Below are 27794 nucleotides of genomic sequence, written 5' to 3'. Positions count from 1 at the left end.
GGAAGGCTCAGCTAACAATCTCATAATAGAGCTGTGGGAACTAACTTCTGTGTTGCTGATGTCATTGGCATAAAGGAAACAATTTTTGCTGTCTGATTTGTATGGAAGCACAGCTAATTAGGCTGACAAATGTTCTTAAGTTACAGTGTGTGGCATACAATCGTGTTCACTTGGAGTATGAAGTCTGTCATTGCTCCTAGAAGAAACACTCGTTTAACCATTTCTGCATATGCATAAGCTCTAGTTGGAGCTGTAGATCTTGCAGTTCACTGTTGTCTTTTGCTGAAGTACTTTACCAAGTTCAGTTCTAGTCCAAAGATAAGGCTTAAATATCCCTATTTTGAGTGTGTGACTGGTTATGACTTTTCCTTCAATCTGTTTGCTGAAGGAGGAGAAATTTTTAGCTAAATTTCTAGGGCATTTAAACTGGAATACTTCTTTCTTCAGGCTTTTTTTCATTCAGCAGGAATGCTGATGTTGAAATAAATGAATGGAGATGCTGACGGGCAAAGGCGCCTCAGCATGTCCTGCAGAACAATATGATCTTATTGTTTCTCTCTACTCTCTATGTGCATTATCTCTTGTTCCTTGTTTTTAATGCTAGACTGTATACCCCTTAGGATAGAGATAGTCTCTTTGTTCTGTGTTCAAAGGAAAACTAAAGGATCAGGTGCTGGGATACAAATTATAAGTAAAAATAAAATGTTTATTGTTCAAGGCTACTGAAATAGTAATGCATTCTGTGCACTTTAGCATTGTTCCTTGGCTATTAAGATGCTTATACTTGCTACATCTTTGTGTTTAGGAAAACAACAGTTGTATATTGCATAGTGCTTTATTTCCTTCTTTCAGGTGAATGTTACTCGAATCTGAGAAGATTAATCCTGATTTGTACATTTATGTGACATAGTGAAATTGTCCATGTAGCTAACGTGTCTGAAAAGTGAAGATTTTTTTTTTCTGGCATATCAGTCAGCATATAGCGATATAGACATCACTTCTTGCCAGAAGTCCTTGGGTAGCCATTTGTTATCAGTATTATTCTGTTTCCAAAGTAGTTAATTTAAAGGTAAAGTTTGTGCTTTCTTTATATTTTAGGATTGTACTGTAGATACAGTATAAAAAATAGAAATAGCATAGTACGTAGTCTTCTGTTACATGGCTGATCATATCCTAATTTTGTCTGTCCTCATAGGTTTCATTTATTTTTTTTTTTCCCCTCTCCTTTTCAGGTTGTATACGTCCCCAAAGAAGAAACTGACTCCAGTGCAAAAATGTGTCAGTCCATTAGTTTGGTGCAGGCAGGTATTGGATTACCCAAGTCCTGACGTTGAATGTGCTAAAAAGTCACTGATCCACAGGCTGGAACAGACGATGTCAGGTGAGTTCCTGCATTCTGACACCACTGGGTTATACATATTTGTCCTGAAATAGAGTCAGAATTAGCTGATGGATAGTTGTGAGAGAAGAGGGTGAGATACAGTGGTTGCTTCTGTCTAGAGTTTTCATTATGGTCTGCAAACAGTAATTCATTCTACTCATTTTCTGGACTGTATGAATAAATGGGGGAGGTAATACTGATTTCTTTTCCTCCCATCCATGGTAACTTAGGATCTTGTCACAGTCAGATTAAAAAAATATGGAGTGTGTGATTCTTCCTTGATACAGGTTAGTTGATTGTATTCAAAACTGGAGAAGGACTGAGCATTTGGCCCTTGAGGATGGAAGCCTACATTCTCCATGCTTTTATTCCCAGCCTTTTTGATGTCAAACCAGCAGCAAAATGCTGAAGATACGATGAGAATTCTCTCTCCATCTGGTTTCTTGATTTATTTTGATTTCTTTGTTGGAGCCTATTTTTACTTGTTAAAAAAAAATTATGCTGAGATGTAGCTTGCTTTCTTGCTAGTAATATCTAGTCTCTCCCTGTATTTCTGTCTTTTTGCAGCCCTGTGCTATGTGTGATCTACTTTTTTTTAAACTGTTATATTCAGGAATTAACAGAATGGCTGTACTTGAGCTAAGAATTTGTGACCACACAGTTTCAGGAGTGTTCCCAACTGCCAGCTCCTTCACATGGTTATACATAAACTTTGTGCTGAGTTTATTTGACTGTAACTTTTTTCCCCTCTTTGGATTCTTTTCTGGAGAAATTCAGTCTTTATTCTGGTTTTTACTAAAATTGTTCTTAATAAAGTTTGAAAATATTGCTGGTAGATCACATGAAGAGTCCGTTTCTTAATCTTATAAAAATCGTGGGCATAATGGCGAAAGAGCCTTCAGTATGAATCACCTTTGATCTTCTTCTGTTCCTTATGTCTTGTGTATGCTGCCTTGATGAATGTCTATTAACAATTTTCCTGAACAGTTAACATGATACTTTGCTACAGGCAAAGACTGATAGGCTAAACAATGAAAAGTACCCAGATCACAGGGATTTGTGAACGATGATACAAGTTTGGATATTTGAGTACCGCTGCGTATTTAGGACTGGATAGCAGTTAGGTTGAGCATGAACAAGTCTGTTCATGGTTTAACTTCTTTTCAGAACTGGGTAGAAATCTTCCAGAAGTATCACAAATTCTCTTACCTTTAGGATACCTTTAAAAATTCAGTCACAGTTTGAAGCAGAGTGGCAGGAAGCTTCCCTATGAAATAGACAAACTTGAAAGTTTCATCATTCAAATAATGTGTTGTAGGCAACTTTACCACTTTTTTACATAGACCTGAGAATCTACCTCTGGCAGCAATGCTTGCAAGATGCCACAAATCACCTATAGTACTAATAGGGGAAAATATTAGCTGTAGAAGAGTTGAGCACCGGTACTGCTGGTTGGAGCAGTTTGCAGGGAAAACTGAACATGTAACAAAAAGGAAAATTGTCCTTTAGAGCAACCAGCCTGCTTACAGATACAGGATAGTGGGAAGCTCCACTGGAGAAGGCAAGTAGTGCTGCTTGTAATCTTGTGTGTGTTTGCTACCCCACAACTTCTGGAATGTCTTGTAACTTGTACCTCACGGACCCATCGCTTAACCTATTGCTAGTTACTGGTTCAGGTTGTCTATTTCAGTTCCGGTCTCTGTAGGATAAGGCTTTTTGTGCTACTGTTACTTTCTCTCCTGAATCCTTGTTGATGTTTCTTTTGCCTTGACTATTTTATCTTTATCAGTTCCTGTTGTTATGTCTTTCTAATCTTGTATCTTTTTGCTGTTTCTCAGTCTCAAATGCTGTCTTACATTCCACAGTTTCCTCTTCCTTTTATAAAATAATCTTTTCCATTATGTGATAATAAAGGAGGGAAGAGCAGCTTTCAGCTCTGTGCTGCTGCGGGCAGTTAGTGAAAACACAGGATGCACAGTGCCTTGTCACTAGCTAGTTCAGGTTTACAGTTGCGGGGTGAGTCCTGCTCAGTGTTGGAAGCATGTTCAGACTAGAGGGAACCTTAGGTATATTCTGGTGCAAAGACCTCTCTTAGCCATGTCTCAAGTCCCCAATGAAAAGTGCAAGAGGGCATTTCATGTTGGGTGGAAACCGTGGCTTCTACCATACGGTGATCTAAAATCGTGTAGGGGTAGAGCACATCAAGAAGGCAGCAGCAATAACAGAGGGATGCTAGGCAGAAGAATTTCTGGAAGATATACTTTAAGACATAGTTGCACAGAATTAGAAAAGAGTAACTTTGGTCATATTGCAGTTTTCACTGAGGCAGCATTTCTACTTAAATATTTGAAATCATGATCAGTGTTGCTGGTAGGAGAACTGTGTGGCTGTATGTGTAAAAACTGTCATATTTTTCCATGCTGAGTTTGACTTTTCAATTAAGCATTGAGCTTGTTCAAAACCAACTGTTATTTAGCTAACTTTGGTCTTGGTGATAGACTTCACTAATGATTGTTTGGAATTACTAAGAGGACAGCTAGAATAAACTTGTCACTTAATAGAAACAAAAATAAATACCAGGTCTGTAGTGTTTGGAAAAATTGCACCCGATTCAGATCGGGTAGGTCTGAACCACCCAAGCATGAGTCTTACGGAATGAAATCTTTCTATTCCTATTTTTTAGAGCAAAAGAGAGATTCAAGACCAATTTAACCAAATGTTGACTAAAATAAATCAGATGCTGCATACTGCTTCTGAATGTTATAAAAGAAAATTACATTCAAATAAAAATGCAGGTCATTAACCCTCCCATCTGGTGTTTTGAAAGCGAGTGTGTAATCTTTTTTAAGCTAATGTTTCATCTAACATAGCATCATTTTAATGTTAAAATAAGTTATCTGTCTTACTAATGTTGTCTGACACTCCTAATAAAGACCCTATCGCTAGCTGTTGTAAAAATAGTGATGTCTTCCTAAGTTACAGAAATTCCTGTTGGAAAAGCTTTAGGAATTCTAGGCCAGAAAAATGGTTTGAATCCAGCTTTTTTCTGGGGAAAAATACAGTGCTGAGGAAGGTATTTCACATGAGCTGGGGTGAAAACTTCTGTACCGTATAAAGTATCATCATGTACCAGAGCATACTTTTTGTGTGGAACAAAAGTATCCCTTCTTTCATCTAAAGAAATATGTATGTGATGAAATATTTTGTATCATTGTGGATATGTACAAAGAGCCTGTTTTGAAGGTTATACAGTAGTACAATTGTTTTCTAATTTGTGGTTAATATTTTAAAATACTTGTCTGTGTAATAAATACGAAGTAAAAACCGTTGCGCAGACTTACATTTTAGGGCGTTTTTACTGTCATTTTTTGCAAGAGATGAAAAGTAATTTTTTTTGGCGTGAGAACAGAGATTCAGTTGAATAGATGCTTTGGGGTTCCTATGCGAATGCCAGAACTTACTATGGAAAGAGTTATCCCATCAGAGTCAGTCAGAGTACAACTGGCTCGTAATTACTGGTTTTGTTAATTGAGCTTTCTAATAAAATGGAGATTTCCCTTCTGACCATCAAAATAAATAAACTGGAGGTACCTCAAGAATACTTGCTAGAATTCAACTAACTGCTGAAATTAGTGCATCTCATTTAAGACTTGCAGTGAATGTTGGAATATAAACTTTCCATCCTCTATCTATAACTGTCTTTTCACCCTAATCAAAACACTAGTAATAGTAACTGGTTTAAGAAAGGATCTTTACATGAGGTGCAATTTAAGGGATCTGCTGCAAAGTCAGCTCTAATTTCTGCTGCTTCTGCCTCTGTGCTGCGTTCTGTCACCCATTTGTTTGGATGATGTTTTTTTGGGTGCTACTGAAAACTAATTCACTGATGCAATCAGTTAAAATACTCGGGTGTTTTTAACCCGGATCCCCTTTGTAGACTGGGAAATGGTGCAGCCCCACCATTGCTTGTGCTGAACAACTGAGGGGTAGTGACCAGAAGCAAAGTGGGGTGGGAGGAGGTGCTGAAGCAGATCTTGCTGCTGAAAGCAGCATTTCATGCAACTGTGGGCTCTTTTTGGCTTCTTGTAATGTCAAAACAACAACAAAAATCCTACACTGAATAAAAGGATTTTTAGTCAACCAATTAGAGTTCAGTTCCTTTTTTTGTCTGCTACTATCAGTAGCCAAATTATTACTGCACTAATAGAAGCCTGTTTTGAGTAACAAAAGCCACACGATATTCTTTGAATAGCTTCATTTCTGTCGTCTTTTTTTTTTTTTTTCCTCCAGACCCGCTGGAGCACATTGCCATACATTTGCCAGGCCTATTCTTGTCAGTTTATACTACATATGCATAGTTTCAATACTGTCATGCCTTAAGGAGAGTTTAGTTTCTAGCAGCTGCAACTTAATCTAGATTTACATACCATAAAATTTGGATCTCTAGCTTTCAGTTTAATGTTTTGCAATTTAATTTGTTCTTTGTTAAAATACAATTCTGTTTGGCATAAAATACATTCAGCAATGAAGGAACTGATTTTACCAAAGGTGACCCAATTTCCTTTGGTTCTCACTCCCCCCATTGAAGTTCCATTTTCTATTATATTAAAACAAAATGTAAATTTCTGAATGAAAAAAGTTATTTAAGTAATTATACAAATTATACAAATTGTACCTGGCAACTAGGGGAATCACAGTATCATACTGAAAAGGTCTGCCAGTGGTTAAAATCAATCTGAAAATACTTTAGCATTGAAATATTTACAATAAATGGCAGAGGAAAGTACCCAGTTTTAGATCTTGTATTCTATATGGAGTTGGAGCCCATGGACATAAAAATCCCAAATCATTAGAACAGGAGCTATACAGAAGGGAATAGACCTACAGTTGGTTTGGTTGGGTTTTTTTGTTATAGAACCCATGTAGGTTCATGGTAGCCAGAAATATGAGCACGCATTTGCCATGATTAATGGTTTTTCATTTTAGTATATGCTTTGGGGAATTTTGTAGGTGGCATTGCTTAGTTCTGTGGTGGTGGTTGTCGGGTTACTGTTGAAATGCTGTGTGATCTAGACAGGTCTGTGAATTCTGGAGAGCTAGACTTCATGGTGTGCTCTGGTTTGTACATAGCTGTGCATAGGATATATGTTCGCGTAGCTTGGATACTACTGTCTTTTTGAGTTGCTTTCCTCTTCCTTCCCAACACCTGCGTTGAACATCTTAAAGAGATCAGTCGTAGTGATCTTGGATCTAACTTTTGCAAGGAAAATACTTGTTGCTATTTTGTGCTGCCCTCTTCTCCCACACCTTCCACAGTATGGTTGTATCTAGGAGATTAAATCAGTTGAAAAACTATCTGGTGATGGAAATGTTCTACTTGAACTGCGTAAATCACGCTGAAGTTATCATATAGTATTGTATTTATGTTTTGTTGGTTCCTTCGGTATAATTTGTCACTTTCCTCCTCTTTCATACAGCTCTCAAGAGACAGAGTTTGTACAGCAGCCCTTTCAGTGCAGTCAGTTATGCGAGCTCCTATAGTCCAAATACTAGTAGCCCCTATAGCAGTGGTTTCAACTCTCCCTCCTCAACACCGGTGAAATCTGCTTTAGTGAAACAGCTCATACCTCCTGGTACCTCAGGTAAGCGTGTATGTGAGTGTCTGGTCTCTCCCTTTCTTCTTCCTCCTCTTCCTTTCAAAAATATGCACTTAAATACATTTGTATTGAGCTAGAGTAAGAGAGACCCCCAAAAACTTGTCAGTCTTTTATAGGATGTTTGCATCATAGCATATTTAAGCTTTTTAGGAAAGGCTTTTTTACAGACTTTCTGGCATGATATGTACATAAAATCACTGGTGCATGTTAGCAGTTAGACCAAAACATGTAGCGCTAGTTCTATGGAGTCCCAACCTACTCAAGCGGCTTCTAGAATTGTCCCTCTGATTGACTGGGATGCAAGTTGCATAGTAGGTGTTTAAAAGTTATGTCTTGGTAGTTGTAAAGTTTTTACAACTACCCTTTTACTTATTAACTGACACATTTGGTATGCAGCATATCCATTAGTACCTCTGAGATGTGAACAGCGTAATCTAAGGAAGGAGCATGTATTTTAATTGAAGGTATTCCATGAGGCTTTGTAGTCATCAGTGTTAACAGGAACTTCTGGCAACGTTTTCTGCCTTTATTCTGCACCATACACACTTTCTTTGCATCAGAAAAATTGATGCCTGGAACATACCTGTACTCTGCATGGATTGATGGCTTATTACATATACTTTAACTGAAGTTAGCTTGCAGGGGAGATGGAAAAACATTGCGTTGACAGTCCACCTATCTGTAGTTCGCTGTGGACTTGTGAAGAGAAGCCTGCAACTGCAGCGTATTCACCAGAGCCAGGTTTTGTTTTAATCTATGCAGCTCTGCTCTGCATTGTGTGCTACAATGCTGTATCTGCCTGCAGGACAGAGAGATGAAATGTAACTGGCAATGGGGTGTCAGCCAGAAGGCAGTGAACAGGAAGAGTTTTTCTGGTATGTTATAGTTTAGCAAAGATGTGTACGTAGAACAGGTACTATTTTCAGATAAACTGTGTCTTAAGCATTACAAAGTGTCAATATTCATTGGATCATCAGGTCCTCATTGTCAAGAAAGATGTAGTCAAACTTAAAAGGCAGAGCGCAGAGACGAGAGTGAAAGCCGAAATGGAATAGGTATGCGCTTGCTTTTTCTGTAAGAGCTGTGCAGACTTCAGAGCAGTTGAAACTTGGTGCAGGTAGACCAGATGATATGACATTAATTTGTTTTGCCACCATTATAACGATTTTAGAAAGGTGCTCATATTTAGAAGGTAATGGCTAAACTCTGCTTGTGTAATTTATGTTTTCAGCCTAGGTTTGCCTTCAAATGGCCTCTCTTTTCAGATTGGTGGTTCTTTTACTAGGAAAGGAAATACAGCTTGCCTTTTTTGCCCCCCTTCCCCTTTTTTTTTAAACATTTCCTATTACTTTACTTTTTCTCTGTAGGTCATCTTAAAAGTTCAGCAGATAGAAATCCTCCGCTAAGTCCACAGTCCTCTCTGGACAGTGAATTAAGTGCATCAGAGATGGATGAAGACTCTATTGGGTCTAATTACAAGCTAAATGATGTTACAGATGTGCAAATTTTAGCACGAATGCAGGAAGAAAGTAAGTATTTTCCATCCTGAAAATGAAGTGGAGCAGTTGATCTTTTTTTTTAATTGAATAACTGCAGTAGCACTTGCTCAGCAGGAATGGAAAAAGGGGCGTAGATTCTACTGTGGATGTACAAACGTAGTTCTCCCAAGAAGGCTGGCTAAGGACTTCTGCCTCCACGATCAGGAAAGAAAATTGCTGTGCAGAAGTGTTCTTTAGAACAGCGGATAAAAGAAATACTAGAAAGAATATGAATTTTTAGCATAGAGTATAAGCTAAAAGGATGGTTGTTAGACACTAGTCTTCTCGGGAGCTAAGTGCCTTCCCGATGTAATCCAGTCTTGTTGACATCAGTGCTTAAACCATGATTTGAATCACCAAAATGTGAAGTCAATATGGCAAAGAATAGCTAAGAAAAGCAGCTATGTAGATGACTCTCTTTTCTTATAGGTTGAGACTTTGGCTTTTTGTCCCTCTGAGACTGCAGAAAGTGGTAGTAATTTCAGTTGTCTAACTAGGTTGTCTCCAGACTTCTTTATTGAATGCCCTATCAATGAAAAAAACCAAACACCAAATATATGTATTTTTTGTTATAAATTATATACATGTGCTATTCTACTAATATATTACATACAGAAAAATACACATACACAAAAACATAAATGTTAAAAAGATGCAATAAACATGAAATAAATGCTCTTTTTAAAATATTATTTTATTGGTAGTATAAAATTTTCTTCCTGCACCCAAGTGGATTGTTTTGCGTACTCCCACTTCGGAGACCACTGGTCTAACAACTCGAGTTTCCCTAAGGGTAGGTTATCATATAGCTTTTTTGTTACATTCACTAATACATTGCAAGAGACATTTCATCGTGGCTGCTATAATGGTCATAGGATGTTAATGTGATATCAAAGTGAAGGTGTAGCCTGTGTTCCTGTGTTGCTCGTATCCAGCCTGGGAGAGGAGATGAACAAGTACACAACACCTATACTGGTGATTGCTGTAGCAGGAAGAGGGATGAACTCGCCTACTTATTTCAAGACTATCAGCTGGTAGATAATTTTTTTTGGCACTAATCTGGAGTTAATTTAACGCCTCACGTAAACAGAGTTAAGGTGAGCCAGATCGGAGCACTGGGTAGATATTTGTATGCACTGGCTGTACTTTGAACCATTTGTGGGCTGGAAGCAAGTAAACAACGTTCTTGTTGTTGCCAGGCCTCCGGCAAGAGTACGCAGCAACTGCTTCTCGGCGCAGTTCTGGTTCTTCTTGCAATTCTACGCGGCGAGGCACATTCAGCGATCAGGAGCTCGATGCGCAGAGTTTAGAAGATGAAGAAGATGGCACACATCACACAGTCCACCCTGCTGTTAACAGGTTCTCACCATCACCTCGCAGTTCTCCCTGGCCTTCACCAAAACAATCTCCAAGGAATTCACCTCGCTCCCGATCACCCGCTCGAAGCATAGAATACAGTAGAGTGTCGCCCCAACCTATGATTAGCCGTTTACAGCAACCTCGTCTTTCGCTTCAAGGCCATCCTACAGATTTGCAGACTAGCAATGTCAAAAGTGAAGGTAAAAAGCTCTGTCTCAAATTCATTACACAAGTAGTTGTGTAGTTCCTCTAAAGGATTTTGGTCAGTGTGCAGTGCTAAAACTATGTAACTGTAACATCATGGTTTAATCTCAGAGTTGTTGAAGAAAAAGCAGGGCAAGCAAAGCTTAAGTCCTTCTGGGGAACCCACAGAGTCATAGAATCAGAGTACCGGGTTGGAAGGGACCTTAAGGATCATCTGGTCCAACCTTTCGAGTTGATAGGCTTTTATTTCTTTTAGATATTATCCAGTCACTCTGGGTGTAACTCTGTGGTGACAGAGTTCTGTCTTTGGCAGAGCCCAAGGGAAACTATCATTCACCAGCAGGGTTGGGCCTTGCAGGTGACAGAATAAAATGCAGGGAAAGTAACTGTGATCAGATAAGAGTAACGTGACAATTTATGCACACTTGTAGCCTGTGAGATAGCAGAGTGCTTTCTTCTGACAGTGAAGGACTCTGAACTCTTTGAGCATGAACAAAGCCTTAAAAATATTAGTGCTCAAGTCACGCATTTGTTGGATATTTTAGATATCTCAAAGCTGTGCAAACTGCTGCGTGATAAAAAATAAAGCTTTCAGTAAACTTGACATAGTGATACTATATTGGCATAGAACAAAATAATGCAATCTTAATATGATTTTGCTTCTTGAATGTACTTTTTCCTGCTAGCAGTCTGGCAGAAACTCCTTTAACTGGGCTGAAATTTCACAAGTGTATTCTCATTTTAACAAATGTAGTTGTTATCTGGCAAATCTAAAATTCAGAAAGAATATACATCTAGATAGTAAGAATTCACCTTATTTTTTTCATCTTTCAGGTAAGCTGGATGCAAAATGTCTGCAGGAGAGATGATGTAGATGTGAGAGATGAGAGCTTTTTTTGTTGGTTTTGTTTTTCTTCCCACTAGTACAGCAAAGAGGTCTATGCCGCTTACAGAGCTTCATTGACTAAGAAATTTTAGCATTTTAATTGGGAAAATCAGATTGCTAGGCTAGAGCTTTTGCGGAAGATGATCCTGCAAATTTAATTAGCTATTCAAGAATATCTTTGGAAGGGTTAGCTTAAGTCTCATCTAGTAATAGCGGTTTGGGGAAGTTTTAGGTATATAGGAAAATGTACAATGCACAAGCTAATCAATTGTATTGTGGCTTAGTTGAGAATTCCTTTCCCATTATTTTCTGGGGTTTCATGAAAGTCTTAATGCATGCTAGATAAGCTCCAACAAAAATATCCCATGAGAGGCAAGGTACCAAAAGCTGGTATCCCACATACCAGAGGGATCAAAATAGACCGTGTGATCATGTTTTTCTGAAACACTTCCAAGGAATTCTCTTGCAGTGTTTTTTGTGCAGTTGAATGTTGCTTGGATATTCAGAGTTGATTCAGCAGCAGCCAAAAAAAAAAGTTGTTTGGGATTTCTTTTTTTTTTTTCTTTAGAATGGTTAGAGGGAAATTTGATTGGCAGGGTTCAACAGTGTACCGACTGCAGTGCAAAGCAATGCAGACTACTAAGTGCAGAAAGTACGCTTGTAGGAATACTCAGCTTATGAAGACTCTTACTTTTGTTTTCATGTTCAGTGCTTGTGCATGGTTACTGTACTTCTCTACTGCATCATTCTGCAGAATCAGGTTGGCCGCTCATCCTGACAAGGCACTCTCCTGTCCAAAGTGTGTCATCAGCCCAGCTCTGCATGGGTTGGAGATACACAGAATGTCGTTAGACTTGAGAAATGTTCAATGGCATCATTTTGTGTTCTGTGAGCAAAGGTACAAATTTTAGAAAACCCTTGAAGAACCAGTGTTAACTGAACAGATAGTCAAGTCATATATGAAAGATGAAGCATAACTGGACACTTCAATAATTTTGAATGCTGTGTGTGAAGAGCTTCTTTCTAAGTGGGTGGCTGTTATTTGTTGTATAATGTGCTGATAGGGGACTGGGTAGTCCCAAAAATTGACTCAGTAACTACATGGTTTTAATCTTCAGGGAAATATTCTGTATTATAAATTTCTGTGTAAAGACTTTGAAAACTGTGCAAAACTGCAAATGAGGTTTGGCTATTCAGTTTGCCTAACAGTGGAACAAAACCCAGAGAATTATCATCCAGATACATTTTCATTTCAAAACACACTATGCTTGACTGTCTTCACTACAGGTGAAAAATGTACATTCTTGCTTTTTTTATATAAATATTTTGTATGTATTCTGCCCTGCTGAGGCCACACCTGGAGTACTGTGTCCAGTTCTGGGCCCTCCCAGTTCAAGAGGGACAGGGACCTACTGGAGAGAGTCCAGCGGAGGGCTCCTAAGATGATGAGGGGACTGGAGCATCTCTCTTATGAGGAAAGGCTGAGAGACCTGGGGCTCTTTAGCCTGGAGAAGACTGAGAGGGGACCTTATCAACACTTACAAATATCTAAAGGGTGGGTGTCAAGAGGACAGGGCCAAGCTCTTTTCCGTGGTGCCCAGCGACAGGACAAGGGGCAATGGGCACAAACTGGAGCACAGGACGTTCCACCTCAACATGAGGAAGAACTTCTTTACATTGAGGGTCACAGAGCACTGGAACAGGCTGCCCAGGGAGGTTGTGGAGCATCCTTCCCTGGAGACGTTCAAAACCCACCTGGATGCAGTCCTGTGCGACCTGCTTTAGGTGAACCTGCTTTAGCAGGGGGGTTGGACTGGGTGATCTCCAGAGGTCCCTTCCAACTCCTACCATTCTGTGACTCTGTGATAGATCTGAGAATAATATAGAACTTTGAGATAATGGAAGAACTATATTGTAATAAAATACACTTTTAAATCCCAGTGTAGTTTTATATGGCTAACATTTTGTGTCACTTAGATTTGGGCTTCAACTATGGGTTCATAACCTAAGCTTTGTCCGGCGTCAGAGTACAAGTTGAGGTATCTTTGTGTTATTTCGTACAGAAAAACTAAGGCGCAGTCTTCCAAACCTGTCCAGGACATCTAACATCCAAGCTGAGTCTGTGAAAAACAGCAGAAGTGACTCAAACTTCCAAGTGCCAAATGGAGGAATACCTCGCATTCAACCTCAAGCCTCAGCCAGTAAGTACCTTTAGTGACACGTCAGTGTGTGTTTCAGAATTAAGTGATGGTGTTCAGCTGTCTTCTAGTTCCATGGCAAAGAGAAACATTGCATGCCACACTAGAGATGCTAATCTTGATTTTTAATCATACTGCTTTTTTGGTACACAAAATACCATCAAAGGAGGTCTGATCTCTTACTAAAGTATCATTCATAGTTTCCTAAAAGTATATGTAGAAGTACTTCTAAAGAGTATAAATACAGTAATTGGACATTTCAGAAACGGTTTATTTTTTGTGATTTACCAAAGATACAATGCTCTGTACTGTTGAATTTTATTTTCAGACTACAAAAACTTGCTAGGCTATGAAAATACATACCTAGGTGGTGTTTATTGTTTTGGGGTTTTTTTAACTGGCAGAACCTGATCTGAAAATCTTCATGCAAGTTTAACCCTTCTTTGCAGTTTCTTCTTTTGTTTTGTCACCTGGAAATTATATATTCAGTTGCAGATTTTATTTACTTTAAGTTTGTTACATCTTAAAAAAGGCTTGGATGAACCTGTGTCCCAAGAAACAAATGAGCCCATTGCTGGCTAATCTCACGTGTCTGTTGAAAGTGGTGACCTTAAAGAAGCCAAAGCAAATTAAACATTCAGTGCTTCTTTATATGTCAATATTGACAGTTCCTGTGTTTAAATGTTTCCTGACCATTTTATTTTAAAACAAGCTTCAGAATCTAATAACCTTGTGTGACATTTTCAAGGGAAGAACACATTATGAATAATATTATGTGTAAAGCTTTGAACTATAAAAGTTGTATGATAAAAGTTCATCAGTAATCTAAATATTTAATGTGAAATGTAAGATAGTATTTGTGAAAGAAATGAATTCTTTTTTTACCCACTGAACAGTAAAGGCATACTGGCATACCTGGTTGGCCTTGTTAACTGGTCCTTTCAAAACAGTGCGTTAATGCAACCAAATACAGTTAAATACAGAATAAGGAATATAAACCATGCCAAAACCGACAAGATTTCTGTCTTTGTAGTAACTCAGACCAGATGTAAGGGTTGTGTGAACAGTCAGTCCCAGCTGTGTGACACTAGCCAAAGAACTTAGTGTGACCTTGTGGCTGTTCATATAGGTTACCCCAGCATCCTTCCGCCTTGCCCCCTTCTTCCGCTATTCACAGACACTCAGAATGGGGGATTTGCAACTGAAAGGGCACGTGTGTCATTCAAGTGCAGGACTGTCCTCTGCTAGGCGGGCCTATCAAACTGTAAAGCACTCAGAGCAGTTGGACAGCAGCTCTCCAACTGTGTATTTTTGTGATAGGAAGAATAATGACAACGAAATGAAAGAGAATGAAGGAAAAATATTTTTAGTACAAATCTGTACAGCTTTTATGTGGTGTTTTAAAATTGAGTGAAGTGGGAATGGAAGAGCACAGAGGGCAGCTTAGTTGGCTAGAAGGCTATTTCCAGTATTAAAAGTATATTCACAGTGAAACCTTATGGAAAGATCAGACAGCAGACGTCTCAATGTTCAATATTTAGTGAGTTACTTCATTGCAGGAGCCAAAGTAATGTGACTTACGTTTACACATACATACTTTTCTTCAGCTTGTGGATACATTGAGAACGACAGAAATGATTAGGTAAATTTGCCTGCCTTTCATGGGAATCTTTCCCCAAATGTGAACCACTCTAGACCAACTTACATTTGAATGTAAGTTAAGTGTCATTAATGAAGCCCAGATTTCTAGCTTTTACAGTTTCCCTGCTCTTACAGATGTTTGTCAGAGTCTTGCTATTGACAATCGTAAAACCGTTTGTGTATGAAGTCAATGAGTAAGTATCTTTGCTTAGTCTGGATTAAAAAATACTCTGCAAAAATGTACATTGTATGAAAATTTCCAGAATTGTGTCCTTTTTATTGTATACTTTTTGTTTTATTGGTTTTGTATTTTGTCACCTTGCACAAAGCACTGTTAAGTTGCAGCAAATTTTTGTTTTCCCTTGGCAATGACTTCTGGGTCTTGAGATTTGAAGCTTCCTCATACACCTGCTAGTTTTGCATGAGCTTACCTTTGCAAGGATGCTGGCTTGCCACCCGAGGTCACTACTTTTCTCCTTGTCAAAGATCTGCTGTTCATAATTTACTTGCACATTTGCTGTGGCTGCAGTACTGAACTTGCTATGGTTGCTGGCATTCGAAAATGAGTTAGGAATCCAGTAAGTTTCTGGAAAGACCATTCCTGTTATGGTTACATAGGCAAATTGTACACACTCGCTTAAAGAGTAGAGGGAAGACACTGATAATATGTTTAGAGGTTCAACTGTACAACGTGACAACACTTGGCATTTTAAGTTTTAGCTGTAATGTGGTGAAAAATCCAAATTCTTTTTGAAGAGAGACTGAGTGAATTAAGTAGCAGTTGTAACTATCAGAATCTTCATTTACATCTGCTTCTGCATGCCATTATGCAGAAAGTACTTTTGTCATATGAAGGCTATTAAAAATATTTCACCTTAAAACACTGGAAGATACAGTAATACTTTTGTTCTCCAAGGAATAGGTATCTTTTAGACTTAAAGTGTTAGAGTGACGAGAAGTCTCTGTATTTGAGTCCTACACCAAATAGATTGTGCAAAGCTGGAGAACTTCTAGGGCGGCTTCCACACAGGATCCGCGGGCTTTCCAGCGGGTCGTGTGTGGTGTTTTTGTACTTAGCTGGCACTTCTATCACACGGATGTTCGGTCTTTAAGCAGAGTTAAATAGTATACTTCCTCAGAGAGCTAAGCTGTAGATTGTTCAAACTATCAGTAAAGTAACTAGTCTGCTTGCCAAGATCCAGCTGCTTGGCATGTTCAGAGTGGAAGAGGAAAGCCTGTGTTTTGAGGAAACCAAGTATTCCAGTTCAGTTGATCAGAAGTAAACATAGCAACATGTATTCAGCTTGCACCATTTGTGACAGGTGCTGTACGGAGCTCTTCAGGAGCAGCAAGTAGTGTGGGTAAGCGTGCACACCACACTTATCTCAAACTGCGTGTTTCCTCAGCATTGCTCAGATGGCACTGCCTGAAGTTCTTTTCAGTGATTCAGGGCACAGAATTGTTTAGCTATTGAGTCTTTATTTCCTGGAGTCTCCACTGAGAAGGAAGGAATTTGATATATATATTTTTTAAATACTTTCCATATCATCCCACATCTCTGACTTGCGAGTGGTGTAAGTAATGATGGGGAAAGAAACTTAGTGCCATGTGCATTTAAATCTAACTGAATGAATTAGGGCAAACTAAGTTCATGATCGTAAATCTGAAGGAAGAAGCTGTTCCTCATTTTGTGTGGTATAACAAAAACACTGATTCAGTGAAAAATGGTATAATGGAATACTTGTGGACAGAAACACTCTGGCCAGTGGTCTACCTCACTAAATTCCTAGGAATTGTGCTTATTTTTAAACATCTTACAGTGCATGCTTAATTGGCCATTCATGGGTAGGCCTTAAAAAAAGTTTATAGCAAGACCATGTGCCAGAAGTTGAATGAGTTGCATATTGCCACATGCTTTTTGGCATTTGATTCTAGTTGGTAGAAGGAATAGGGGGTTTATTCTTAATAGCCACAGGCAGCATTTTATCACATTTATAAACACTTTAATTCCTTTTTGCTTTGTTGAAAATGACAGGTTTTAGTTAGTTATTAAGACTAAAATGAATAGACCGCCTAGTCATGCTTTCAGAATGAAGGTAAAACACATGATGAACTTCTTTTATAGTTCACAAAATATTGTGAATTTTTCACTGATTGAAGGATAGGAAAGGTGATGGCAATTATTATATCCTGTCAAGTTTAGAAAAGGATTAACTAATATTATTAGGATTCTAATTGTTCTTCACCTGCCTGTTTCATAGTGATATTCACAAATTGGTGATAGTATTAGTGAGCTTCCTTACTCAGGGTCAGGATCTTTATGCACAGCTCTTCCCCCACCTCTCTTCCTTCTCACTGTGGAGATAAGCCTTGCTAGTGCAGTCAGTTTTATGCTGGTATAAAACTCCGTACACCGAGGTGAGCAGAGCTGTTTGTTCATATGTTATCATTTTAAGAAGCCTTTGTGTAGGCAAAGTTTTATTTCATTGACTACTTTCCTCCTTCCCCTCTTAAATATGCTGCAGTGAAAATACGCTGAGTCGATGCGTTCCTTCTGGCAATGGGTAATTCTCTCCTTGCCAAGATTTTGCAGCTCTTGGAACATTGGCTTCTCTCTTGGTAACTGGCAGGTAATGAGGTCATTTCAAGGCAGTATCAGCCCTTGAACGTTACTAGAAAAAAGGCAGGACACGGGAGCAAAAAAAAAAAAAATTTCTGTCATGCTGTTTACGTGCTGGCAGCTGGTAATTCTTAGTGTTACATCTTCGTTTTGAGTTCTCTTGCATACCCTTCTGAAGAGAAAAAACCCAGACATCTCTCAAAGTGGCTTATGTTTGCGTAACTGAAAACCACAATTTGTTTCTACGATGATCACATTTAGACAAAGATTTATGCTTTTGTATAGTGTTAGAATATTTTTTTGCAAACTCCTTTAAAATGAATAGTCAGTCTTGCTAGGTCAAATACGACAGTTTAATTTTCCTTTGTATCTAATCTTGCACTCATGTTGCTGTTTGCTAGGTGTAGCATGTTTGCTAGGTGGCTTGTTCTCCCTTTGGTGTATTAATTTTTTTTGCTTTTCTGGGCTTTTTGCCCTGCAAGAAGCTTCACTCTTACAGAATCTGCGCATTTTGCACTGCGAAATTCCTGACACGCTCCTCTGTAACTCTTCACCATTAAGGGCAAGCACCATTTAAACCCCCCGCCACTTCCAGAGTCGTAACAGCTTTTTGAGTGTTTTGCTCACGCTGCTCCTTGATGCTTCACAAGTGGATGCAATTCTGAAATTCCCAGTAAATTTAGCTTTCGTATCTTCTTAGACAAATATAACACTTCTTGTCTTTCAACAGCTCTGCAAAGGCAGAAAATTTTGCCTCGTGCTGCCTTCAAACCCAAACAGTTTCTTCAAACTCCATCTGCAAAAGGAGGTAATTAACTTGCAACCTCTTATCAAGCTCCAGCAAATCTGAGATAATTGTTCGCCTGCATTAAATCTCACATATTCTAGATTAAAAAAATTGCTGTTGCATGTCGAGATTAACCAAGTGGTCTTTGCTGTATGAAAGTTAACTTTCTGGTCTGAACGTTAAAAATACAACCCTGCGTTATATAGGTCAAAAAGATTTAAATTGGATTTTGAGATAAAATCCAAGGGTTAGTGACTTCTAGCATTAATCAGGAAAGCTGGATTAGACTCCTGAATCCATATTCATTAGCTATTCATTGGATAGGACTTTTTTTAATTGTAAAATACAGTTTTTAAAATAAAAGTTGTAAAAAATTGTTCTTTTTTTGATTGTGCAAAAAAATGCAGGCGAGTGAAAATACCATCCTTTGTGCTGGAAACAAAAGCTAATGGTTTATCCTTGAAAAGATGAGGATAGAATGTTGACCTGTTTTGCGCGTACATGCGCAAGTGCTTGCACTTTCTCTTTTCCTCTCAAAACTGGACGTATAACCCCAGCATACAGTAATCTAGATTGGTATTTTTTTCTCAAGGAATTACAGACTATTTTAAATAATATTCCATTTTGCAAATGGCTGACATGGGCTGCTTTTTGAGAAGAAAATGAAATGTATTGAGTCTCTAATCCAATTAGACAAGTTTAAATTGCTTCTGGCAGCCTTTTATGTAATAATGCCTCAATTTCGCTACTAAGATAAAACAAGTTCATGATTTTGGTTTTAAGCGTAGCCGGTCCTGTTGTCTCTTACAGCCTAGAAGATCTCATTTTAAAGATAGTGTTTCACTTGAGACCAATTCATAATCTCTATATATGCTAGAATCCTTGAAGAATTTTAAGAGCCCTTTGTGCAGGTATTGAGGCTGGCTGACGAAATGCATGCGTTTCTCTCCGTGGTTTAACAACGCTAACTTCTTTGAGTCAACTTGTTTCCATGCAGAAAGTTCTAGCAAAGTATAACGACTTTGAAACAGATTCGTATGGTTTAATAGGAGGTTTCTAACAGTCTTCATAATATTTCATACCAAATAGAGAAAAGTTCTCTCAATGTTCTGCTTTGACATAAGACCACCATCTCAATTTCTCTGCAAAGCTTTCTGTGCTGTCTTTCCAGTTGGCCATGCCTTCACCTTCACCTGGATGTCTGGAACACTTACTAGGTCAATGGCCTAGTCTGGAGCTGTGGAAATGTATAGGAAAATTAACTTCTCCTGGAGTTCATATTATTTGTAAAATTTATTAAACCTTAGAGAATGAGGAATCAAGCACGTTGCACTGCCAGTTATGTATTCCAGTTTATAGTTGCTGTCATTCGTCACTGCAAATGAGGACCCAACGTGTCCTTTTGAGTTATTTGCTGTTTTATAGTCCTTGATGTGCTGATTTTCTTGCTTCTGATCTGAGATTCTCGCAAGTATAGAAGCATTATGCAGTAATGAAAACAGACTTTTTTGTTTCAAAAGAATAAACAACTGTGAGCAACAATTTGGTTAAGCTTCTTAAAATACTGTTCATTACATAGCTTGACACCACACACATGTTGGCTTTTTTTTCTTACCATTTTGTTTAAACCAGTTCAAAATACGTTCAAATAACTCTTTACCTCACGGTAACAAATCTCTTAAGGCTTATACAGCAATTCAGTATCAGTCAGATCATAGAAGCATAGAATGGTTTGGGTCATCTAGTTCCAGCCCCCCTGCCATGGGCAAGGACACCTTCCACTACACCAGGTTGCTCAAAGCCCCATCCAGTCTGGCCTTGAACACTGCCAGGGAGGGGGCAGCCACGGCTTCTCTGGGCAGCCTGTTCCAGTGCCTCACCACCCTCACAGTGAAGAATTTCTTCCTAACATCTAATTCTCCCCTCTTTCAGTTTGAAACTGTTATCCCTCGTCCTATCAGTATGCTTCCTGATCAAGAGTCCCTCCCCACCTTTCCTGTAGGCCCCCTTGAAGTACTGGAAGGCTGCTAGAAGATCCCCCCAGAGCCTTCTCTTCTCCAGGCTGATCAACTCCAACTCTCTTAGCCTGTCCTCACAGGGGAGGTGCTCCAGCCCCCTGATCATCTTCGTGGCCCTCCTCTGGACCCACCTGAGCAGGTCCATATCTTTGCTATATTGAGGTGACAGAACATTTATTGATTCCTGTCATTTTGCCTCATCTGTTCTTTCCTATCAGTCTGAATCATCTCATCACAATGGTTATGATTTAAAAACTGCATTAGAATGGATTCTGGTTTCATGTCTGTGTGCAGCAGTTGGCCTTGGCCGTATATGGATACAGTTGTATCTTCACAGCATCCTACTTTGCCAGGTGGGGATCTCTTGCTCCTTGTCCACAATCCAGGACAGAATCCAGAAAGGGTGGGAAATCTAAATGTCGTGACTGCATGGTGCCATTTATTTTTTATTGTTACCAGATGTTTTAATTGCAGTGGGTTCTAGTTGTTTAGTTTCTAAGGAGATGGAGTTGCATGGAGTTGTTAAGCACTAAAACATGTTCACATGTTTTTGTTAAATGTGGATCGGCTCAATGCTGCACATGGGTATCCAGCTATCAAATAGCCTTTGGCTGAGGCAGTACCTCACTTTGTGATCCTGTCTTACAAATAGGCCGAACTGAGTTTTATTAAATACCAAAACTGCTCTAAGACAAAATTCTTTATACGTAGAGCAGAATTATTAGGCAGTTGGCCAGAGATTGCATCATGCTTTGGAGATCACAGTACATTGGAAGACAATTCATTCCTTTATGTACACGAATGAATACAGCTCTTGGCAGAGCCTGCACTGCTGTGCTGACAGGAAATGTTTTATGAATCGACAGCTCAAGCTGGAAGCATGGTAAAATATGGTCAACAGAAAACTGGAGAGGACTAATTTACTGGATGCTTACTTTCGCTGGGAACATGACAAGTCGTCTTCAGTTACAGCTTTTCACTGCTTATATTCTGTACCTAAAAACCTTTCCCCCCGTTGTGCCTATACAAGGCCCAAAGCTGTATTCGGTGTTTATACGCTGGCGTTGCTCTGTTGGCCAGTCGCTAACACGCTGCTGCACTTGTGTGCCAAGCAAGTGTTGTAATGTGAAGTTCAGTGATAAAAGCTCCCTATGTTTACGCTGCAGAATCACCTGGAAATTCTGCAGATGCAATTTCACCAACGTTACAGGCAATGTCACATTTTAAAATCTTCTAATATGTAGTCTGTTGTAGTCCTACAAGCACTTTGCTGCTCTTTTTGTCCAGTCATTCTGCTCTTAATGCTCTGCTTAATCCATCCTCTGGCTTGACACCAAGGTTTTTATTTTAAGGGTTTTCATTTATTCTCCTTGCTACTTACCAGCTGTCATGTATTGTTGACATCTCTGCCACCTTTTTTGTCAGCTTTTCCCATGAGCGGCTTCATGCCGTGTTTGATATCAGTGTCAGTGGACAGGCCCCCTTGGATAATCCAGAAAGGAATCCATCCAGTTCACATCTGTAATGCGGCGCATATTAATCCCCATAAGAAATAGCTTCAAAATACAACCTGAAAACTACCACTTCCTCTGTACCCCATTTAGGATGCCACGCTCCTGTCATTACCCGTCTCTCACTCCTCATGTTCTTAGATGATCTACCTTGTAAAATGATAAAAGCTATGTGATGGACCATCTTCTTTACGTACAACATCTGTCAAAGAGGGTGCAATGTTGGTCTCTGTGTAAAAAAAGTTTATTTAGTGGAGGAAGGTATAGTTCATGGAAATTGACTAAATGTAACCATGATTTTGTTTTACTTTCCTGATGGATTTGATTGTCTGATGTCGACTGTTACTGACCCACCCTAACCAGTTTGAAAAGCTGGTGAAATTCCATTTAAGTAAAGATGATGGATTATTTTAAGTATTCTGTTTAGCGATACATTATGCATAATTTGAAAATATTTCTTGTACTTATGAAGAATTGTCCTAAAGGTTTGGCGTTATCAAGGAACTGTTGAATATTCTGGTTTATTAACCTTTCCCAGAAAGGACTTGATAAAGACCTTACATACTAACTGTATTTGAATGCAGATATTAGTTATACTGATAATTCAGGTAATGTTTGTAAGAAGAGGAAGGCTAGAAATTGTTATAGTTGGCTGGTTTAAGTTTCACAGCAGCACCTTAAATCTCTTTGGTGGTGGGGGTTGGCTGGCCTTGTCTTTTTTTTCCTCCCCCATCAGCCAGTAACTCTGGGATGTGTCCATCTCTTAGGTGAATGCTAATTCAATGGATTTTATGAAAAAGAACAGCATGAAAGAAACACTAGGATGCTCTGCACTCTGAATTTCATCACTGAAGGCTAATACACACTTTGACTCTAATTAAAGACTGTATCACACCACAATATGTTATTCTTCAGCGTGCTCTTTCAGGGATAGGAATTAGGTTCATGTGTTTCTGAAGCAGTTAAATTTCTTCTTAACAAATATGTTTTTCTCTGTTTCTTTAGACTTGACTGATATGACAGTTACAGCCTTACTAGTATGACTTATAAATCCAGATAAATAAATATTTGCAGTAAGCAAACGGAGCATTGGACTTATGATATGAAAAACACAGGACAAAGAGGACATCTGAATTCCTGTTTCTCATTGCTGCTTGACTGGCTGTATTCCATTATGCATTCCGTATTGTTTGAATATTCACATAAAGCAACTTCCTGTTTTTAATTTCAGTTATCCTGTAACTTAAGCTCGAAAGTAATTTCTGTATTTTATTTTCCAGTACCTTCTTCAAGTAAATTCCGCTCGCCTGCAGCACCATCTCCGCTAGCTCTCCGACAACCAGTGAAAGCATTTAGTAACCATGGACCCGGTTCAGTTGCTTCCCCAGAAACCACACAGCTGCCACACAGTAGTTCTTCACCAGGGCCTCTTGCAGCCCAGAGTTCAGGCTTGCCAAGCCCTGCCAGCAGCATTAATAGTACTACTCTTACCAGACCGGCAGGGACAGCAGGGATGAGGAGTGGTTTGCCCAGACCCAGTGCCCCTTCTGCAGGGGGCATCCCAGTGCCTCGTAGCAAACTTGCACAGCCTGTTCGCAGGTGAGTATGTGACAGGCAGTCTTAGTTTGAAGTGTTCATAATGAAGTTTGTACATTGGGTATTTGTGCTGCTCCTTCCTGCAATTCTTATTTTGATCTCGGGGTCTTTAGAACAGAAACGGAGACCTCCACGTGAAGTATTTGCCTGTGTTTCCAAAATAGTTTTGAGCAAAAGAGAGAGAAAAAGCTTCTTGAAGTAGTGAGTGACAGCGAAGAGGTGAAAGTGAAATGAATAGAGAAAGATACTGAGCTAAGTAAACAAAGTGCCTTCGTCTGGGCGAGAAGGCAGTAAGAGTTTGGCTGCACGTGGTAAAAAGCTACCAAAACGTAGCTGGCAAGTGAACGTTCATTTGTACCACTGAGTGACACATTCTGAAGTCAGAACTATTTTCCTCTTGTAATCCGTAAGTCCAGCAGTGGTACCATGGCGAGAACAGTTTCTCTCCTTGGGCAGTGAGAAACTTGAGGAAGGAAGACGCCTGAGGACAGAGGCGGCGTCCGCTGCCTTTGCAGAACTTAACGTCAACATCAGTGCAGTTACCCCACGGGGTCCAGCTTAAACGTAACCTCTGTGCTAGCACCCAGCTGTACAAGTTGCTTAATGTCAAGAGTGTTTTGGAAAACAACCACGAGAGAGATGGAGTATTAACTGGAAAGGCCACATGGACATTTTCTCTTCAGGAGAATCGGAAGGAGGTGATGCATAATTTAGAGTGTGTGCTCTTAGTGCCACGCTAACGTGGGTATTCCCTGACGGTGTCGAGCGGAAGCCAGCTGACATACAGAAGCAGTCATCCATGAGAGAAACACTAAGAATCTCTTAAACAGAAAGAAGCAGTTGGTCTCCAGTACCATAAAAAAGACCAACCAGCCGTCATAGTGAAGTGGAAGAGTTCTGTTCTGCAGTGAGCGCTGGGCAGGGGAAGGACAAGTGACTGTCACAGTCCTGACTGTTTCGCAGTCCGAGTCTGCGCTGTCAGCAGCGTGAGGCTTCATGTGATAAAAAGCAGTTGGTGTTGACAGGGAGTTCTTAATAGTGGCGAAGTGTGGTTGTCCAAATCACAACTCGTTTTACAGAAAAGTGTTCCGCCTATGAAACTTAACAGCTATTTTTTTTGAAAGTTTACGTACGTAACGCAGTGTCTGTACACAATGCAATAACGAAATGTCTAGCAATGGCAAGACTTTGATGTAAGCAAAATGCAGTACTCTAAGCAAGGATTTCCCTGTTTATACATCACAGAGAAAACAAAATGGCCTGGCTTTAGGTGGCAGCAGACTAAGTTTGAATTCCCACAGAGTATGATAGCAAAAAGTTTTCTCTCTATTTATGCAGATGTTTTTCTGATGTGGTAGTTGCCAAGATACAACAGAACCTGAAAATGCTTTGGGGTTTATCTTAAGTAAACTGTATTGCAGAGAAGTAAATGAGTGAAGTGTGTGTTTCAATTATTTATAAAATGTTTAGATTCTTATGTATTGTAGGTGGAGACTTCAGCAGTTATGTGTAAAACTGAAAAATATCTCATTTTATTTTAGATCATTACCCACTCCCAAAACCTATGGCAACGTGAAAGACGAGAGCTGGAAGGATGGCTGCTACTGACCTGCAAAGCATAATGCAAAGTTCCAGTGCTCATGGATGCTTCCTCACCGGGCTAAAAGACAGCTTGATTATACAAACTGTTCAGATGTGACTTTTGGGATTTGTAAAAATTCCTGACCTCTCTGTCTCTAGTTAGCACAAACCGGCAGAGATTATAAAGCAGCACTTTAATGACATCTAACATCAGATGTTTGGTGGTCAAACAATCACTTCTACATTAAATTGCTCTCAGTTCTGGGGTTTTTTTTCCTTGCTTGCTAAAATTCTATCAATGTGAGCATTTATGACAGTGGCCAATGTCTGGGCAAAAACCTAACGAATGCCAAAGAAATGCCCATCTTGAAAAACAGCAAGTGTAACAGTCAGCTTCCATTGTCCAAACCTTCATTTTCAGCCTGTTTTAATTCATCGGAAAGGTTGGTGAATTAGGTACTGTTGAGTCAAGACTGCGCTGATCAGAGCTAATGCTCTGACTGCAGGCTGCTACAGTGCTAGTGAAACAGCGCTTCTAACAAGTGTGCGAGACTCTCACTGGGGAACGTGGTACGTCCGTCCTCCAGGGAGTTACCTGGAGGATTAGGCAGAACAGTGAGCAGTAGCTGTGGCTTTTATTGACAGTAAAGGTTTGAATGTAGCAGAGAGGCGCCAAGGCGATAGTGTAGATTGCATCTTTCCTATGTTGATTTATCAGCTTTACGTGCTCTTACATGTTTGATTGCCAAAAGGGCTCAGTATCAGTTGTACAATCTTTCTAACCTTGAAGTTCCTGGCTCAGGAAAGATGGCCTTTGCTATTGTAGCCACATTTTTAACCCACGGCTCGCTATTTGGGGAAAGCTTTTTTTATAGCAGGTTTCCTTACAAAGGAAAGAGCGAGTCATAACGTTAATTTGTTCGAATACCCTACCATGATGCTTGCAGCCTGGAGCAACTGTAAATGATGCTGATAGTTAAGGAGAAGGAAACACAACTATGCACTTGTAACATACAAATTTTAAGGTAATGAGTTGACTCTTGATGCCAAATGATATTCATTTAGGTGATGTTCCATGGTATGAGGGAGTTTTCTGTATCCTATTTTTTTACTTTTATCCATTTCTTAAATTGGTTTATTTTAAATTGTAAATATTTTTACAGAAGATATTGCCCATGTAAGTGTGTTTAAATATGTACTTTGCCTTACATATGTGTATCTTACGTTACTGGTAACAGAGTATGAGACCTGCTATGTCTGTTTACAAGCTATTAAATTCCTCTGGTGGCTCTGACTTATTCTAACACATTGTGCTCAGAACAACTCATTCATATATTTAGCCTTTGAACCATTGTTTTCTGTTTTGGAAGACATCATGCAAACATTTGTAACTGAAGTCGTATTGGGTGGGACTAGTTAAATGGAAGGGACTTTGTTTGAAGCTTTTTCAGTATTTTGGATGTACAGTTGATGAAGTAAGAGAACGTGAATGGTGTGTCCTTTGTGCAATGACTGACGAACACTACAAGTCGGATTGGATGGTAGGTAGCCTTCAGCCCCGTTAGGATCGGAGTTTGCAACTGCTGGTGTATTTTGACTCCCACCACTAAGAGGATAACTAACCCTGAACTCTAGCGCTTGAGTTTGAGGCCAGCATTAACATATTCCTGGATGAAAAGCCATGCAATGCTACTTGACTTGGAAAAAGCCAAATAGGAAGGAGCGGAGATTAATTTGCAGCTCTGATTACCCAAGCAGACTTTGGGTTGATGAATGACTTCACACTCCAGACCGAGATCTGTGCCGAGACTTTGAAGTCAGGGTATCAAATATACTGTAATTCAGTAAGATTTCAGCAGGGGTAAAGAAACTACCTTGCACCAGTGGGCCAGTACGTGCCACTGATCTAGCTGTGTGTCATTCGCTGGCGCAGAGAATGGAGGTCAGTCAGTATCTCACGTCGCTACGCAGCAGGAGAGAAGACTAGATCAGGTGTGCATATTCTCACTAAAGCCCGAATCCTAACATTGCAGCATTTTACAAAGCAATGCTGAGTCTTCGTTGAGAAAAAGGTGAATTTTAATTGATTTTATCAAACACCTGATTGATGTTTAAATTTTGAAAGTCAGTTTAGGTGACGATATTGGGGGTTTTATCATGGCTGCATCAAACTTGTGTATGTTTCCTTAAGTTAAGTAATTCATCACTTGGGTAAGTTCAGCTTAAGTTGTGTAGGGATTCTTTTCTCTGCTGTTCTCCCCTGAAATACAGCAAATGACTTCCTGAAAAGACAGACTGCCTGTTCACTAGGAGGCCTTTGTGCATTACCAGTTTATTGATATCAGGAAATCACGGGGCTCTGTGTTTAGAGTTTTACTGCAGAAGTGTGGAAATATGGATTTGATAAACTAGTGCCTATGATTTACTTAACTTATGTTTGATATAGTCGTAAGGGTTTTATGAATGTGGGTTACTTTTTGTGCCAACAGCTCGGAATTGTTGTATGTGTGTAGGCAGAAGGACTTGTTCTGCTTCCAAAGTTATTTAATTTTTTTGTGTTTGAATGTTTTTGTAAGTGTTAAAAGTGTAAAAAAAAAAAAATATATATAAAATATTCTTACCACAAAATACTTTCTGAATCATTATTTTTTTTACAGCAAATTGTTTTTAAAAGCTTTTAGAAATGCAGAGGTATTGGTATAGGGCTTTTTTGATTGGTTGGGCTGTTTTTCAGGAATCGTGTTCACTTTGCCAGAAGTCACCAACGTCGGCTTCTGCCCCCTGTAACGCAACAACTGAGTACAACGCTGTATTTGG

The 27794-nt window shown here is 39.3% G+C and overlaps 1 protein-coding gene across 2 annotated transcripts in view; it reads left to right on the top strand.

Annotated features, from left to right (window-relative positions):
- The window catches only part of SLAIN2 (SLAIN family member 2), a 36537-nt gene extending 8956 nt beyond the window's left edge, over positions 1-27581 (top strand). The window contains exons 2-9 of one of the 2 annotated variants that reach the window (XM_086463810.1): positions 1233-1381; positions 6859-7023; positions 8406-8567; positions 9776-10135; positions 13089-13226; positions 18215-18292; positions 23081-23399; positions 24938-27581. In XM_086463810.1, the coding sequence (XP_086319936.1) occupies positions 1233-1381; positions 6859-7023; positions 8406-8567; positions 9776-10135; positions 13089-13226; positions 18215-18292; positions 23081-23399; positions 24938-25004 (1438 nt within the window). In that variant the 3' untranslated portion in view covers positions 25005-27581. The remainder of the gene's footprint in view (positions 1-1232; positions 1382-6858; positions 7024-8405; positions 8568-9775; positions 10136-13088; positions 13227-18214; positions 18293-23080; positions 23400-24937) is intronic. The other variant, XM_086463811.1, reaches the window with a different exon arrangement.
- Positions 27582-27794: the final 213 nt, after the last annotated feature.

The sequence above is a fragment of the Leptosomus discolor genome, chromosome 4 (genome assembly GCF_034619465.1).
Source record: "Leptosomus discolor isolate bLepDis1 chromosome 4, bLepDis1.hap2, whole genome shotgun sequence".
Taxonomy (NCBI): domain Eukaryota; kingdom Metazoa; phylum Chordata; class Aves; order Leptosomiformes; family Leptosomidae; genus Leptosomus; species Leptosomus discolor.
The sequence above is the reverse complement of the archived record's forward strand: the minus strand, read 5'-3'. Positions and strand labels throughout refer to the sequence as shown.